Here is an 18,001-nt window from a genome sequence, read left to right as displayed (position 1 = left end):
GAGGGGCTGAGGGAAGGGGTCACTTAGGCAGGAACGACATTTTTGCTGTCTTATTTTGAGCTAATAATGACTAGTAAGTACTGGCTACTTGTAATAAAATGTGGGATATACATGTATCTCTTCCACATATGTGCGTGTGGGGTATACACGCCAACAATGTGAAGTGACGATTACTACGGTTTATCCAATGTCAGTAGGTGTGCCTGGGTGGGGCAGTCAGTCTTGAGTCGGAGCCCCACACTGGGCTCCGCATTTGGTGTAGTGTACTTGAAGAAAAAACAAACAAACAAACAAACACCCCTGAAAAAACCCATAGTTCAATCCAAACCAAACCAAACCAAAAACCTTAATGCCTTAAAAATCATCTACTGTGTAGTTCATTAAACATACCACGCCAGAAAGGCTCTGCTTGTCAACGCTGGCAACCTTTGCCGGCGGGGTTGTGAGGTTTACGACAGCAACTTTGTCAGCGTGGGCTCCCTGACTGACTGGTTCTGTGACTTGCACAGATCAGAGATGAAGCCCTCCGCTGAGAGCATAAAGAAGTGTAAAAACACTCCAAGGATTCATGTATCAGAAAAGGGAACTGTGAGAGGAAGACGCTTCTCTACCTATCTTTGTCAGTTAGTGAGAACATGAAATTAATGTTGACTTACTGGTTTCCTAAGGAAGAAGATAGACAAGGCTCCCACTAGGGGCATGTCTCCAATCAGCGGTTCCAGGATCACCCGCATTGTACCATGAATCTAAATTCAAACGGGAAACCAAAACATGTCACAGAAGACAATTCCACAGGCCATTTACTGACGCAAGAAGGAGGGTACATGATCATCTTAGTGACTTCTCAGCATGACTTCATGTTTCTCTCAAGTATAACCTACAAACAGAAAACTTAACTTCAAAGAAATTCTGAGTTAATAAAAACTTGACTTTCTTTTGAATGGAGCACAGAGAATTTTAGAAGACTATGAAGCTTTTAAAACCTTACCTGGATACTTTGCACACCAGCTCTACAAAAATACCGCTTGATCTCCAAGTCAATCTCACAGTTTCCTACAAAACTAGCAGACAAAGTTCTGTATTACTGTCTCTTAATCACCACAGACCGGCAAGGCATATAATCTGAGTAAAATGACAGCAAAACAACCAAAACCAGCTTGCACTGTAACGTGAGACCCATGTCTGAGTGTTTACTGTCCAGATCACAGATGTCCCTGCTAGTAGAGTTGACACGGCCACACCAATTACACAGGTCACTTCCCAACCTGCATCTTCTGGATCAGTCTCCTGCTGGACTACAGTTTTCATCTGTTTCTCAAACAACTGTGTTTGTTTAAAACATTAAAAAAAAAAAAAAGCTTAGATTATGTCTCGCCAGAAGTAAATTTTGCACCCATGCTCTGGTCATGAGAAAACTAACAGCAGTTCTCCAGGGCTCTGTGACATCAAAGGTTAGAAGTGAAGCGTCTCTTCGGGGCACGAATTTTACTCAGTGACTAAGTCATTTCAATCATTAGTACGAAACGAACAAAGGAAACAAGAATTAGTACGACGCGGAACGTCAGGCTTGCATCGAAAGGTGAGCTTGAAGCATCATCTATGTTCTGTGCAGGATCTCAGCAATCCGACTCCCACCCTCGGAAGCAGCACGTCATGCTCCAGCCTGAGCACATCTGGGGCTGGTGTGACAGATGCTGGAAAGCACACAAGTACGACACTAATGAAAGGCATCTGGGATGAATTCTTCCAATATTTATGTCCTGGTGTTCGAGTCAGCACCTGTAGATTCTTCTCACTGTGCATAATGCTGGATCTAGCTGGTAAAATCACCTATTAAAAAACCATCTCAAGGGGTGCCAGGGTGGCTCAGTGGGTTAAGCCACTGCCTTCGGCTCAGGTCATGATCCCAGGGTCCTGGGATCGAGCCCCGCATCGGGCTCTCTGCTCAGCGGAAGCCCGCCTCCCCCTCTCTCTCTGCCTGCCTCTCTGCCTACTTGTGATCTCTCTCTCTGTGTCAAATAAATAAATAAAATCTTTAAAAAAAAAACAAAACACCATGTCAAAACTTTCCTCTTCTTCACCCTAAGACCTGATGATTGTATTTCCTAATATCTGCCTTCCTCGTCTCTACCACCAATAACCTAAAGTCCCAGTCTAGAGCACACAGAATGGAGAAAGCAGGTTTTCTTTAGAGACATAAATATCTGAGCAGCATAATCTGCGTATGTTGTTCTGACTGCTAAAACCATGAAAGCCAGACTGCGTCTTCACCATGGCATCCGTTAACTGATTCACTCACAGGTTTATTTAATAAATGTGTAGGAAATCCTCCCTCGGTGCCGGAACAAGAGAACACAGTTTCTACCCTCAGGAAGCTCGTTATCAGACCCGGGGACAGTCCCAGGGTACAGCTGAGGAAGACACAGTCGGGCTTCCTTCTATCCCACTGATGACAACAGTGCTCACTGTCGGGCCTGGTATTTTAGAGACGCAGCTTTTCCCAGCAGATCCTTGGAGGCAGTCAATGCTTCTTTTGAAAGTGAAGGTAATCAGCGCCAACCCTGCACAAGGACTACATTCATACCCTTCAGAAACTCAAAGACAACACTACAAAACACAATGATCCTTCGTCAAGGTAAGAAACAAAACTACGGACTGGGTCTGTCAGTGGACGCACGTTAGCGGCTGCCCTTCCACAGCTGTGCGGCGAGGCCTCACAGGGATGCAGGAAGCCGTGAGCAGGCTCACGAAGAATGAGGACAAGAATTAAACAAAACCACCTTTATCTGCCAGGTGTGGTACCGGGCAGATTGTCCGCTCATCTTTTCCCCAATTATTCTTTCTTGCGGTAAGACACGAAGAGCGTCAAGCGGACCATCCGGCTTATCTGAGTGTGCAGTTCAGTAGCGTCGAGCACATTCACCTTGTGTGGCCAGCGCCGCCGTCATCTTCAGGACCCGTCCATCTTACAAAGCTGCAACTCTGTCCCCAGGGAACCACTCACCATTTCCCCTCCCCCAGGCCCTGGAGCCCAGCATCCCAATTTCTTTCTCCAGGCGTCTGAGCACTCGAAGGACCTCGTGTAAGTGGGGTCATAGTGTTTGTCGTGTTGTGACAGGCTCACCTCCCTCCGCATAACATCCTCATGGTTTATCCACGTTGTGTCATGGGTCAGAATTTCCTTTTTGTTTTTTTAAAGGTGACTAACATTCCACTGCATGTCCAGACCACATTTCCTTACCCGTTCTCTGCCGCCGAACATCTGGGCTGCTTCCACATTTCAGCTACTGTGAACTGCTATGAGTGTAGGTGTACGGTAACTCTTTGAAACTTTATTTTCAGTTCTTTTGGTTATGGACCCAGAAGTGGAATTGCTGGGTCTTTATTAGTTGTTTAATTTTTTGAGGAACACCAGCAACCGCACCGTTGCACACTCTCATCAACAGCGCACGAGGGGTCCAGTTTCTCCACGTCCATGCCAACACCTGCTGCCTTCTACTGTCTGACAGCAGCCATCCTCCTGGGGCCAGGTGGTAGCTCACTGTTGTGTTCTGCGTCTCCCTGAGCATCAATGAGGGAGCACCCTCTCGTGTGCTTGCTGTACATTTGCACATCTTCTTTGGAAAAATGTCTATTCAGGACCTTTTGTTGATTTCTGAACCAGGCTATATGTTCTTGTTGAGTTTTAGGGGTTTCTTACACTTTCAGATATTAAGCGCTAGCTGGACATGTGATTACACGGACTGAGCTGCTTCCACGGATTACCTTGAGTGCTGACATGCAGTAACATTAAGTCTTCCAAATGAAGAACACGGGATGCCTTCCATCTCCTGTATTTCTCTCAGCAGTGTTTCATAGTTTCTTTGTACACGTCATTCACCTTCTTGGCTAATTCCTAAGAGTTTTAATCTTTCTGATTCTATTGTAAATGAGATTTTCTTGATTTCATTTCTGGAATGTGCACAGTTAGCGCATAGAACATAACTGATCTTGTGTGTGCTGACTTTATATTCTGCTGCTTTGCCGAACTTGTTAGTTCTACAAGGTCTTTTCTGTGGAATCCTTAAGGTTTTATACATATAAAATCATACCACATGTAAACAGAGACAATGCTACCTCCTCCTTTCAACCTGGATGCCTTATCTTTTTATTCCTACCGAGTGGCTCGGGCTAGGACTTCCAATGCCATGTTAAATGGAAATGGTCAACGTGGACATGCCTGCTCCTAATCTTGGAACAAGAGCTTAGTCTCGCACCACTGAGTATGATGTCTACTGGGGGCTTCTCACATACACCTTTTAATTTTTTTAATTTATTTAAGTAATCACTACCCCAACGTGGGGCTTCAACTCATGACCCTGAGATCAAGAGTCGCACACTCCTCTGAGCCCGCCAAGCGACCTCACATATGCCTTTTATTATGCTGAAGTAGTTTTCTTCTGTTCCCAGTTTGTTGATGGTTTTTAACATGGAAAAATAATTAATTCTCACAAATGCATTTTCTACATCAACTGAAATGATCATGTGTTTTTTCCCCCTTCTGTTCTGTTAACGTGGTGAGGATTCATTTGTATATGTTGAAGGATCCTTGCATTCTAGGAGTAAATCGCACTTGGTTATGGTGTATAGTTCTTTTAATATGTTGCTGAATTCAGTTTGCTACTATTTTGATAAGGGGTTTGGCATTAGTGTTCATAATGGGTCTGGGTCTGCAGTTTTCTTGTAGGGTTTCGGTATTTTTAATTTAACATGCTTATGACTAGCAATTATCTAGGCTATCAGGAATTAAGACAAAGAAAATCAATAAATGTAGGTCTTCAACAATTCAGTCAAATTCTACCACACATCAGGTAAGAAGTACGCTTCTATCTTCCACTTTATGGGTACAGCTGAATGACATTATAGGCCATTAACTAGGAAATAAATACAACACACACACACACACACACACACACAAACTTACCTAATCTGAAGGTCTAAAATTATTTGCCTTTTGTCCACATTTTCAGTGTATACCTTAACACCATTGATCCTGAGGGGCTGAAACAAGAGGCAGCTTATTTTAAAATGCTTATTTAAAAAATAAAACCCACCCTTACAATGCAGCACAGAGATGAGAACAAGTCTAGCACGAGGCTACAGGAATGAAACTTCTGCTTTCAGTGCAGTAGCTGTTCTGCTTTGGGCAAGTCCGTAGGCCTCCACTCTCCAGCGTCCTATCTGTGAAGTGTGGATACTAAGCAGCATCCATCTAACGAGGTTACTATGAAATCAAAGGACAGGAGGAGCATGTCTGACGCGCAGAGAGTGCTTCAAGGCCCAACCCCGTGGCCCTGTTTCTTCCAATTTACTTTGATCCTTCCCTCTTAACTCATTATATGGTTTGAAACACAACTTCCTTTTTTTCCCTTCATGACTTGTAATTTTTCATTTCTTAAAATTTTCACAAAAATGGGGCTTTTCAGTGATTGAAAAATACTGGCTGTAGGTATAATTCTAATCTAATCTTAATTTAACCTGATACATGATAGAGACATGATTGTAAAAAGAACAGGCAGATCATAGTAACGGTCATGTCTCAAGGGCCCTGCTGTAACCATTTCAAAATCTCCCATTTTATCACCTTGAGACTGCTTCTAGGAAAGTTCTCAACCTCCCCTCTGAGCATCACTCACTCAAGTGGAAGAGATTCCTGACCTTTGGAGTACTACAGCTTACTGTGACATCTTAGGTGCCCCAACATCTTACCCCTCACCCCTCAACTGGCTGTAGGATTAAACTCTAAGACTTTGTGGCGGCGGGGGGCGTGCCTGGGTGGCTCAGTTGGTTAAGTGTCTGCTTTTAGGTCAGGTCATGATCCTGGGGTCTTGGAATCCAGCCCTACCTCGGCTCCTTGCTCAGCAGGGAGCCTGCTTCTCCCTCTGCCTACTGCTCCCCCTGCTTGTGCTCTCTCTTACAAATAAATAAAACCTTAAAAACCAAACAAATCTCTAAGTCTTTGATCCCCATCCTCTACTATCTACTACCTACTCTCCTAGGTTCCTGGCGCTTTCCCTGATGTTACTGGCTCAGACATGCACAGACTATGAATCACAGAGAATACAGTTCAAATCACTATGCTGATGACTGAAAATGGGAGACAGGTAGCTTAGGACCTTTAGCTTAAATGTTTGCATTAGACAATATTCCCTTCCTGCGCTGAACATGACCTCTGATGTTAGGAGAAGGAGCAAGGCCAAGCCCACTCCAGGTGACGAAGCCTCACCCGACACAGGACAAACACTTACAGGCAAGAGAACTCAGCTGGCTGACTCAGCCAGCACATCAGGTGTACAAAGAACTGTGCGTGGGGCTCTGCACGTCCTTCTAGGCTGTTCCTTCCTCAGATAGCCCGAGATCGCCTGTACTTGTAAGACAGCAGTGCAGTTGATGATGTCAAGCCACCTTTACCGAGTCAGCACTACTCTTAATATTCTTCCTGTTCTCCAAGGATAATCTTAGTATCAAACTTAAAGACCGTGTAATACCAAGTGAACATAATTCCCCCTAAAACAAATCCAGCTGGGGTTAGAATTCTAATCTCCACAAACACAAGCATATCACCTTACATTCAGGGACCACAAACCATGGCCTGCAGGTTCAACTTGGCCTTTGGCTAAGAAAGGTTTTTACATTTTTAAGTGATTATAAAAGAAATGGGGGTGGGGCAGAGAAGAATAAGCCTCAAAGACTTTATGGGCTGTCAAGGACTGAAATATGTAGCACCTGACTTTTTAACCTCTGCTTCATGCTCACACAGCGTTCTACCTTGTGATTGTGTTTTACTATTTGTTATCATTTAGGTCAGAGAAGGCCAAGCACACCTGAAAGGAAAGTGGACACAGGCGTCCTGTGCAGGCCCGTATGTGCTTGAACAGCAGGATGATCAGACCCCAGGCTCCTAACGTATCTGGAAACCTCACAGCCAAGAGGAAAAATGACTAAGTACAACACAAGTGCCTGCAGTGGAGACCCCGGGTTTTGAGGAACCGCAGGTAAGATGGCGCGCTCTGGGAGCACCCAACAGCGACCGAGTCAGACGCCCCGTGGCCGCATCATGAAAAGCGAGTCAGACGCCCCGTGGCCGCATCATGAAAAGCCTGCTGGTCTGAGGCAAGGACATGTGAACTACAGCAGCCGGTGAAGGTGTGCTGCGTCGCCCTACTGTGCGTGCGCACAAAATGTGTCTCAACTGTGTAGGTGTATTTAAATTACTACTGAATTCTTAATTTTCATTAGGCAGACAAAACAATGTTACCCTGGAAAGTAACACAGTGTTCTATGCCAATTATACCTCAATTAAAAACAATGTTACCCCAAACTGTTGCTAATCACTGTAAACAGGGACTTAGAAAAAGAAGCTAGCCATGATCGACTAATTTACATGCTGCTTTGAGGCTTTCGCTAGAAGGAATATTAGGAATCAGATGTATTTGTGTATGATTCTAATAACAAAATCTATCTTCCCCTTCATTTACATAATTAATATAATTCTGTAAGCCCAGCACTGGAATCCTGAATTATTGTATTTACACATCTTAAGGGGTAAACGCCTTTAAGCTTGTTGTCATTAAACTTTCAGTATGAACTCACATATCAAACCCCAACTAGACAGACTGTGAAAAACTGTACAAAGGAAAATTCTGACAGAAGGATGCAGGGGTAGAAAGACAGGCTGGGAACTGAAAGAAACCAACCGGGAAACCGAATGGACCGAAGACCCCAGGGGAAGAGTGAGTGTAACACACAAGGGGGCAGACAAGGGGAGGGCGAGCCCCAGGAGGCAGAACTGGGACCAGCTGCAGAGACAGCCTGCTAGACCTTCCCCAGCAGCAATTTTTTCTCTAGAAAGTAATGTGAAGTCGTTTCATATATTTTTTAAAGTCTTCACTCCAATTTTACCATGTACACAAATGATGCTGAAGAAGAAACTGACCTGCTGACCCACGTCAACTTTAGTGAAACTGAAAGTGCTAAGGTGGGTGTTTGCTCCCCGCACAGCTGGCTCTATAGTTTCTCGAAACAACTTCTCTATAAACTGGCAAATGAAAGGCCACATATGTTTTACAGTCTGTAAAGAAGAAAGAACTCATGTCAAACAAAATGCTCTAATACACAGTAATGTACTATGTACCAACATGTCATAATGTACTTACGTCATCATGGAAAATTACACCTCTATAGTTTACCAGAATTTTTGAAAATTAAAGGGGGGGTATGTGTCTCATTTGTTATGCAAAATGAACACGATCTGAATTTCAAGGATGTGCTACAACAATATACTACAGATTAACTAATATGTTGCAGAAATTATTCTGGTTAAGCATTCCATTTAAGCCTGTCCTCACATTTAAAGTTGCTTAGGGAAAAAAATCAGAAAAACAAGCTGGTTTCAGCTTGTTTCTAAAAACCTAAAACTGTCTAGATCTTAATAAACATTAATGAGCTTTCTTTAATGATGGACTAACTTCTGGTGCTGTAAGGCAATCATGAATCTATAAGGATATATAAAATATGGGGGGAAACATCTACTTCAAAGTATATGATCTTAAAAAATAAATAACTTTAAAAAGGATTATTCACCTAGTACTAGGTTTCTTCGGAATTATCTCCCTTTTCCTAACATTTTCAAAAATTCTGCTTATAATTATAAAATAGACTTGAGCACTAGCCAATGAGTGAAGCAGACACAGCCCCAAATACACAACTATGAAAATATCATTAATTTCTTCATGTTAAAGACACAGTTTTCACCATCTAAAAAGTAACAGATCAGTTATGACTCTGTTTTTTTGATAGCAGGAGCCAGTCCACTAAGTCCAAATGAGTTCACGCACTGACAACATGCAAATTCCCCAAAATGGAGAGATGGCAGCTCGCTCCCTCATCCCCACTGATAATGTGGTATTTAGTATATTCTACTCTTACCTTATTTAGCCATTCTGCTCGTTCGGTGTCTGGAAAATGAACCTAAGAGAAAAACATACACATGACTGACGGACCCCCAGCAACTGTACACGAAATGTCACACAGGCTGTTTAACACACTATCGTACGCATACTGTTTCCCTAAACGCTTCCTGACAACACTGGCGCTGAAGCTTTGCACGAGGGCTTCTGAGGAGACTGAAACGTGTGCCCTCCGGCTCTTCAGGTCCCAACAACACTCTGAGGCAGGAAAGCCTAGTGACAACCAACAAGACAGTCCCTTCTCTGGACCTCTCAGGTCCGGAGGGACGCTCGCTGGCATCGGGGATTTGGGGAAGAGTACTCCGCGGTGAGCTCCTCCTCTTTGAGAGAGGAAGGCGAAAGCTGTTTCGGGTGGGGAGTTCTCTGAGGAATGCTAGGTACTCCCTCAACGGCCGGCCACACTGATGCTCTGAAAAGCACGTTCTTGGTTTACATGTACAACGGGTCACAGGCAGCTTCTTAAGGGCGACTGAGATGTGGTCTGGGAACTGTTCTGATTTCTGGAACTGCCAGCCCACCCCCACTTTCCTCAGTAACACAGGGACAGCAGCCAGTGAGAGACAAGCCCCTGGCCCCACGTTCTGTCGGGGGATATCACGGTGGCGGGGGGGCAGGGGAGCTCCCGAGAAGATGGTTCACTAAGAACCAAGTCCACCTCTGAAGCTTGGCCCTGAGGAACACACGGGCAGCAGCCGCCGGTTCCCAGCCGGAGGCCCCTGTCCCCGCAACCTGTCTCAGCCCCACCGCTCCAGGAGAGGGGCCGCCGCGGGTCCCTCCTGCGCTCTGTGACCTGGCCGGCCCACCCTTCACATCACCGGTGCGATATGCCTGAACCGTGAGCGTGGGCCGGAGGGAACCGGAATGTTTTCTGAGTCAGCCGGCTCGGATGCATTCTTGGACAAAAGCAAAGGGACGGCAACCTTCCAGAAGTAAGGAAAAGGCGTAAGAGCTGGGAAGGATACTACTCAAGAAGGCAAAGACTTGGGGACGAGAACGGCTAGCAGACACTGCTGAAGTTCAGAGGGCTTGCTGCTGTGGAGAGGCCTGCTGGGCCCGACTGGCACTGGACTTCCAGCCAAGAACTCGAGACATCTGGGGCCCGTGAGACTGGCCGGACGAGGTCGCGGAACGAAGCGCGCGCAGCGGCCCTGCGGGCCGGGTCCTGCTGGTCCTTCCCGCTGCAGTGAAGCAGCCAGTACCCCACGTCCCTCCAGGAATGGGGCGGGGGCCGCCCCCGGGTACCAGTTCTTCGAAAGCAGGGGCTCGGCTGTGCTCCCGGCAGCAAGTGATCGTGAGGCTGTCTCCCCGTTGCCGGGCCCCTCTGTATCCGACCAGCCCCGGTGGCCAAGGAAGGACCAAAAGCCCACGCCGAGCACCTATCCGGAGACAAGTCAGAACGTCACCGTAGGTGTGTTTCTGCGGTCATTTCAGAGTCAGCAACGGGGTCGAGGACTCTCTCGCAGGCTTGTTTTTTCTGGTGATGCCATGACCGCAGACACTCCCTTGCCTGGGAGGCCTTGCCCGGCTTCCCAGCCACACGGCATCTAGCTCTAGAATGCGAGGACACAGGAGCCACACTCCGTTACCTCACTCAGGGCCATAGACTCCGATGCGGGTCTCAAACGGGAGATCAAAGACCTGCCTCAAATCGTATTTTCTCTGACTCACCACCCCCCAAATCTTGTCTTTACCACGGTCCTGTGGAATTCAACCAAACAATAATGGTTTCCTTTGCACAGAAATGCAGTCTTGACTTACTGGTTACCTTTTTCTTTTTTTTTCTTTCTTTTTTTTTTTTTTTAAAGATTTTATTTATTTATTTGACAGAGAGAGATTACAAGTAGGCAGAGAGGCAGGCAGAGAGAGAGAGGAGGAAGCAGGCTCCCTGATGAGCAGAGAGCCCGATGCGGGGCTCGATCCCAGGACCCTGAGATCATGACCTGAGCCAAAGGCAGCGGCTTAACCCACTGAGCCACCCAGGCGCCCCTGGTTACCTTTTTCTTAACCTCCCCTCTCGGCCAGTTCTCCCTTACAGTCAGCTCACCTCCACCACAGACCACTGCCCGAACCTCCCGCCATGATGGTCCCTCCTCAGCCACACGGCTGTCACACTCAGGTTCTCTCCAGAAACCTGCATCTGTCACACACCACTCTGCTGAGGCTCCCCAGCGGCTCCCTCTCGCCCAGTGCACTACACACTTGTGCGGCGGAATGAACTGTCCCTAGAGACATGCTCTAAAGACACGCGACTCGGAGCAGACAGAACGCTCAACACCCAGCCTCGTAACGGGACGCCCGAGCCTTCGTGCGCTCTGCTTTCTCAGAGACACCTGGGTTTGTGACTGCTTAGACTATTACTGCAATTACCGTGAACTGTACGGGATCCACTCCAATGTAAGATGGCATGTGAAGTGTGAAACCTTAATACAGTATTGGACTTAGATGAAAATTCTGTATCATTCCACGCTGAATAAAAATAGCAACTACCCACATCAAGATAATCCTTAGGCTCACGTGGGGTTCCAGACGACAGAAAGAACACACAAATGATGCCAGATGTCAGCGAGAGGGGCCCCCGCCAGTGGCCCATGGCTTCAGTTCTAGCAATCTTAAACCGCTGCTCTGCTTCAGAAAGAAATATTCCTTATGCCAAGTGTCCTTTAATAAAATTACAGCAAGATGAGTTTAACCTGTTTTCAGATCTTTCCTTTGCTCCCAAATATTATGAAGTGACAGTGTATGTTCATCTAAACCTTATCCCCAGTAAACAACTGCAGTGCCATCTGAGGAATCAAGGACTTTACTGGCTGTGATGTTGGTCTGTGATACCACGAATCCTCACACGAGGCACACGGGCATCAGAACGCCCGCCCTCCTGAGAACATGGTAGGCTCTGGGGGGTCCGGCAGGCACCAGCACCTCTACAGACGGCTATCTCACGTTCCCCAGGGACCGACAGAAGGCAGGACAGACAGATGGGCTGCATACTTCTCCAGGGAGCAGGGGGTAAGCGGTCTGTTCCCTTTCAATAACTGGTAGAGAGTCATCTATTAACACCAAATACTTCAGAGAAAGTGCTTCTCCGTAGTTTATGTGCAAAAGGTTTTCCTTCTACTACTGAGGGGTAAAATGTGTCGATAGCAGTTTTTACTTATTTTTTCCTCCAGATTCTTTAGTTCCTTTGAAGAACTGAATTTTTGCTAAATTTTAAAAGCCATAACCAGGCAACCTAAGTATGGTGCCTCACAGAGAAAAAGCTTTGACTAATCTAGATTTTTCTACCCACTTCAAATTTAAGGCCTTCTCAAAGATTAGGATACTCCCTGGGAGTCCATACACACAAAGTTGTATGTATACAAACTCAGAGACAAATCATCAGATTTTTCACAAAGTCCACAAAACCAAGAAGGTTAAGATCACATAATGACGTGATGGATAAGGCTGAGTTCCTTTCAAAGCCTTTCATACGAAAGAGTCAGAGGAGCAGAAGGTGGGGGAAGGCAGATGCTGAAGACCCATCCTTGGATGGCCGAGGAACAGGTAACAAATCTCCCTGCAGCTGGGTTCCTGAAAGATGAGTGAGTCTCCAAACCCACGGGTACCTGCGTGGACATAAAAAAGTAACTGGTAACTGCCGGGTGGGATTATGTCCTGCTTTCTGTGTGGCAGGTCCTGTGGTAAGCTATCAACATACATTATCTGAGCTCATTTCTTTCTTGGTGTGGATAAAAGACCTTGACTTTTAATAAGGGAGACAACAGTGTGCACACCCCAGGACAGCGACCCACGCCCTCTGTACCCAGGCATTTGGTGCAGAGGTGCATGTATGTCACCACAACTTTGTAAATCATACTTTTTCCTCCTCCTCATCTTCGTCTTCAAAGCAGAAAGGAATTATCTGTGAGGCCATGAAACTTTCCATCCCCCAAGTCACAAATATGGACCCTGCGTTCCTTTTCTCTCCTGCACCACACCTGAACAAACCCGGAATCTCAGAGTCAGCAGGACCACCCTCTCCTTCACTCCCCAACCCTAGTCAGCTCTTCCTTCTAAATCTCCATCTGAGCTAATTCTCAACAACAAATCTACAAACAGGAACCATTCATGTCCCGAATTTACAGAATAGCTACTAAGTGACAGAGTGGGGAGGAAAAATCAGGTTTGTCTGCCCCTGCTGTTGGCCGCTCTGCTACTGAGGGACGAGAAAAGTGTGTGGAGACAGTTAATCCACGGAACCCGTCAAGTTCTCAGTAGGACAGACTCCCATGAGAGTAAAGTTCAGAACTTAGGTGATACGCCTCCGATTATATGAAGCTCTAAGTCAGAAGTGGAAAATTTTGCATTTAATAGTGATCTATTTATCTAGACTCGAGGTCAAATAAAGTACAAGTCCTGAAACAGCTCATAGCAAATTCAGCAAGCACGACAGTGACTCACAATAAAGCACAATTGCCAAACCCAGCATTTCACCCAAGACTAAGAAGAACGCAATTTGAAGACTGGTTTTACTTAACATATGCAGGAAAAGGCTATGATATTTAAGTAGTAATGATAAAATTCCACATATATTCACCCGGTGACCCAGCAATCCCATTTCTAACGAACTGATTAAATATAATAAAGTGAATTCTGCAAAAAAAAAAAAAGTTCCAAAATGAAAACATGTGCCTTCTCTAACTTTATCTGGTTTCTCCAAGTTCCCTGGTATTTTCCAAATTAGGTCTGCCAGTATGCTAGCAAATTCCTACTCATCCTGTCATAAAGACAGAGTAACCCTATAAAGCTATTGTTTCTGTCCTACAAAACACATACTAGTCCCACAAATCGCCTACAGAATTTACATTTATGTAATACTAAGGCTTCTCCATGCACCGTCATGCAGCAGAACAGAAACACAGTTTGACTGGTGTGAGTTCTGGTTTTGTGACTGTATTTCTGTCGCCGCGCTACTCCTTAATCTACTGCACAGGTGGAGATGGTTCTTGTGGAAGAACAGACCGAAGCAGCCATTTTGTGAACAGTCACTTCTGGCTCTGTCCCCAGACACAGACTCAGACACGCGCCTTGGGAAGATCAGAGCTGGTGGAGTGGACTGTGCGAAAGGTGTGACCACGGGTCTATGAAGGAAGACCGGGGACCCTGGGGAGGATCTGATGTTGCCTGGAAGAGTCTGTAAGAAACTGGGGAAGAACACAGTGTGTGAGATGGGTTTGGAAAAATTAGTTGGGGTTTGCTATGCAAGGAAGAGACTATTCCAAGCAGAACTAACGGCACACGCAATCTATGCCGGCTGGATCTGGAGACGGGGGAACGGTGAGTGCTGAAACGGAAAAATGAGGTCAAGACCAGCCTGAAATGTCCTCTACGCCACGCAAAGGAGTGCTGACTTTATTCTACAGGCAACGGGTCCAATGCTGGGGTGTTCGGTTAAAAAACGACGGAAGATCAGCACTCCGGGAAAACCTTCCGCAGTACCCCCGACCTATTCTGAAACAACCAGAAACAGGAAGGCGGAAAAACCGCCTCTGCACCATAGACCGGCAACACCAGTGAACTGGCTGGTGCTGAAGGTCAAGCCTTGTCCTCGCAGCAGAACGCCACGACACTCAGCGGTTCCAAGGGTTCTGATGTGTAAGGGGTTATTTCAAGGTGCCAGAGAAAAATATATCAAAATCGAAGAAGGAAATCTGTTACCAAATTTTAATTCTGTTTACTAAGTCAAAAAATCTGCTTCTCACTAATACATATTCATAAACATTTGCTTATGTTCCACCAAACAGAATTTAAAGTAGCAAAAACATTGAACATAAAAACTGGGATAGGGCGCCTGGATGGTTCAGTGGGTTAAGCCGCTGCCTTCGGCTCAGGTCATGATCTCAGGGTCCTGGGATCGAGTCCCGCATCGGGCTCTCTGCTCAGCGGGGAGCCTGCTTCCTCCTCTCTCTCTGCCTGCCTCTCTGCCTACTTGTGATCTCTCTCTGTCAAATAAATAAATAATAAAAAAATTTAAAAAAAATTGTTAAAAACTGGGATATACAGAGGAAATAGAAAACACATTCCTAAATCACAGAAGAGTCCACGAACACGTATCATTTGGTTTCAAATCTTATCTTTGAACTTAAAAAAAAAAAAAGCATAAAACCACTTAAATCTTTATAAGTCCAATTAAAAAAACAAGTTTTCATATTTATTATTTATATTTTCTCTACCAACTAAAAAGAACCATTGTATGATTACTTACATTTTCATTATATTTGAAAGTCGACACTACCCAAGAAATCTCTTTTTAATCTTATCTTTAAGAAAGAACAAAGGCATATTTCGGATTCTGATATGATGTTGATATTATTATTGAAGTTATTTTGTTTAAAAAAAATTAAACTAAATACACGAAGACAGAACATTAATTGTATGCCGGGAACACACAGTCTCTTGTTTAATCCTCAGAACACTTTGAACAACGAGTGGCCCCTCTGACGGGTCATGAAGCAGACGCGCAGAGCAAGGACACGAGGGAGCAAGCTGGAGGGAGGCGGCGCCGACGCCCCCCCCCACACCTGCTGACACGCAGGGGTTCTGCAAGTTGGAGCACAGCCGAACTTTTCTAATCCTTTTCCCCATTTCTGAACATTAAAAATAATATGGGCTAATGCTAAAACTGAAGTGAAATAAAAGAGCTGTGTTTCTCCTTCCAGCAGCACCCCCTGAAGGCAACGTGAACACTCGGCACTTGTGTGGGCCCCAGGGAGCACCCGCCACCCACAGGAGTGCACTGAGTGTGGGGAGCCCGTTTCCAGTCCACCGCAGCAGCAGCACTGGGCTGGGCCGTCCTTCCTTTATTTAAAAACAAACAAGCCAACAGAAAATAACTAAAAACAAGGGGCGCCTGGGTGGCTCACTCAGCTCAGGTCATGAAGATCCCAGGGGCCTGCTCAGTGGCGAGTCTGCTCCTCCTCTTTCTGCCTGCCCCTCCCCCTACGGGTCCCCTCGCTCACACTCTGTCAAATAAACAAGGAAGACGACCCAGCATCTTTTTAAAAAAATCTAGAATACGGTAATCACTGCCTGGGAAAATACGAAGAAACATAATCTATGGCACCTGAAGCATGACTGATGTAATATTTTTAAGTAAAATTAAAAAGATAAATGAATAAAACGATCATTCTGGAAACCAAATGTCACTGAACCTCCAAGAGGAAACTGGCCAATTAAGTTCATCAGGTTCACCTAATCACATTCTTTCTCAACCCAAGGGAGATCTGAGCTTTGCTCCCCTCTGCATCACCCTTTAGGCACTATCTCAAACACAAACAAATAAAAACCAACAGCAAAAATACACCCACTACCAAAAAACTCACGAAATTTTTACTTGGAGCAAAGACTGGCTCCAGTGAAAGAATTCTTTCACTACTTTGGGGGAAAGAAAAAGGAATTCAATCCCTCCGGGCTGGCTGTTCTGAGTGTGCCTTTGGAACACGGGAGAGGTCCCAACCTGCACAAGTCCAAGCAGGCCCTACCTCGGCAGCCGGCCGGCACCAGGGACTCTCCCACACTCTGGCAAGCCCGAAACATCAACCGTCCTACACTACGCAATGAGTTCTACCAAAGTCTACCAAGAAAAGACCGAAACAGGAGTTGTATTTCCTTATCTATAATTAACACCTCTCAAAAATAAGAACAAAGCAAGAATAGGACACAGGTTCTAAGAAAACATGAGATGCCTACACTTTATTCGTCGTCACCAAAGAAACTGTTTTCAGGAACCCTTTAAACGATCAACACATACCTTTGCCTGAAGTACACAGCAGGTTTATATAAACAGACCTGAGCTGCATTCAAACAGTTCACAAGCTGGGGAGATACTAACTAAAAATCTTCACATGTTTGGGGTACCTGGGGGGCTCAGTGGGTTAAGCCTGCCTTCAGCTCAGGTCATGATCTCAGGGTCCTGGGATCGAGCCCCGCATCGGGCTCTCTGCTCAGCGGGGATCCTGCTTCCCTCTCTCTCTGCCTGCCTCTCAGTCTACTTGTGATCTCTGTCAAATAAATAATTAAAATCTTTAAAAATCAAATGTTTAATATTGTCTTGTCTGCATACTGATTAATTTTAAAATCAATGCAAATGGAAAAAAACTTGCAAGTTAAAATTACCCAAAAAATTTTGGTTAATTCACAAATCAACCAAAGGGAGTCGAAGGTTCCGGTGCACAGAGGACTGTGGAGAACCCAGGATTTGGAACTGCTACTGAGGTGGAAGTGTGGGACACCAGTGCACGCGTGTCAGAACCTGTTCTCTCTCCCCTGATCTTGGATCAAGCGGACACCTAAAATTCTCCATGCCCGTGCTTCCAATCCTGACAAAGATAACCACGTATGTACGGCCTGCTGAGATCACGTGGAGGGGACCTGGGGACTGCTGTGTGGGACCTGGAGGAAAAAAAACATCACATTTCGTCATATTACATAATTAGGATGGGAAAAAGGCATTACGGGAAGTATTAAATACTGACATTGGACAAACTTCCAAACGGAAGGATTTAGAAAAATTTTACCTAAGTCATCAGTATCTTGTAGTGTATGTGACCTCCTGGTAAACTACCGGTGAGGAGCTCTGGGCATTCTGACAGGTTGGCTGTTGAACATATCAGCGAGAAAATGATGTAGATGAAAATTGGTAGCAACATAAATTTCTGCCCTCCAATCTTTTTATATTTAAACTTTTTAATTTATTTCACAGAAGGGTTACTGCAAACCACCTGTCTGTCTTCACAATGCCCAATTTCAGTCCGTCCTACTCCCACCCTCCCCAGAGGCTCAGTACGTATGCAAACTGGAAAAAATGGGGAGTCAAGAAATCTTAATACAGTAATTTCTTCTAAGATACTGGAATGCTTTCTCCTAAAAGCTATTTTTACGAAGGAAGTATTCAAGGTTAAAAACATGAGAGAAGGCTGTTTCTCTCGGAACCCGCCAATCCTCTAATGACATGTTAA

The 18,001-nt window shown here is 45.4% G+C and overlaps 1 protein-coding gene across 3 annotated transcripts in view; it reads right to left on the bottom strand.

Annotated features, from left to right (window-relative positions):
* ESYT2 (extended synaptotagmin 2) overlaps window positions 1–18,001 on the bottom strand; it is a 79,478-nt gene that overhangs the window by 43,952 nt on the left and 17,525 nt on the right. For all 3 annotated transcript variants that reach the window (XM_032305575.1, XM_032305576.1, XM_032305577.1), the window contains exons 2-6: window positions 8,968–9,009; window positions 7,976–8,110; window positions 4,964–5,040; window positions 989–1,061; window positions 657–746 (exon numbers count right to left, since the gene is read on the bottom strand). In XM_032305575.1, the coding sequence (XP_032161466.1) occupies window positions 657–746; window positions 989–1,061; window positions 4,964–5,040; window positions 7,976–8,110; window positions 8,968–9,009 (417 nt within the window). The remainder of the gene's footprint in view (window positions 1–656; window positions 747–988; window positions 1,062–4,963; window positions 5,041–7,975; window positions 8,111–8,967; window positions 9,010–18,001) is intronic.

This window comes from Mustela erminea, chromosome 11 (genome assembly GCF_009829155.1).
Source record: "Mustela erminea isolate mMusErm1 chromosome 11, mMusErm1.Pri, whole genome shotgun sequence".
In the NCBI taxonomy this organism is placed as follows: Eukaryota; Metazoa; Chordata; class Mammalia; order Carnivora; family Mustelidae; genus Mustela; species Mustela erminea.
The sequence above is the reverse complement of the archived record's forward strand: the minus strand, read 5'-3'. Positions and strand labels throughout refer to the sequence as shown.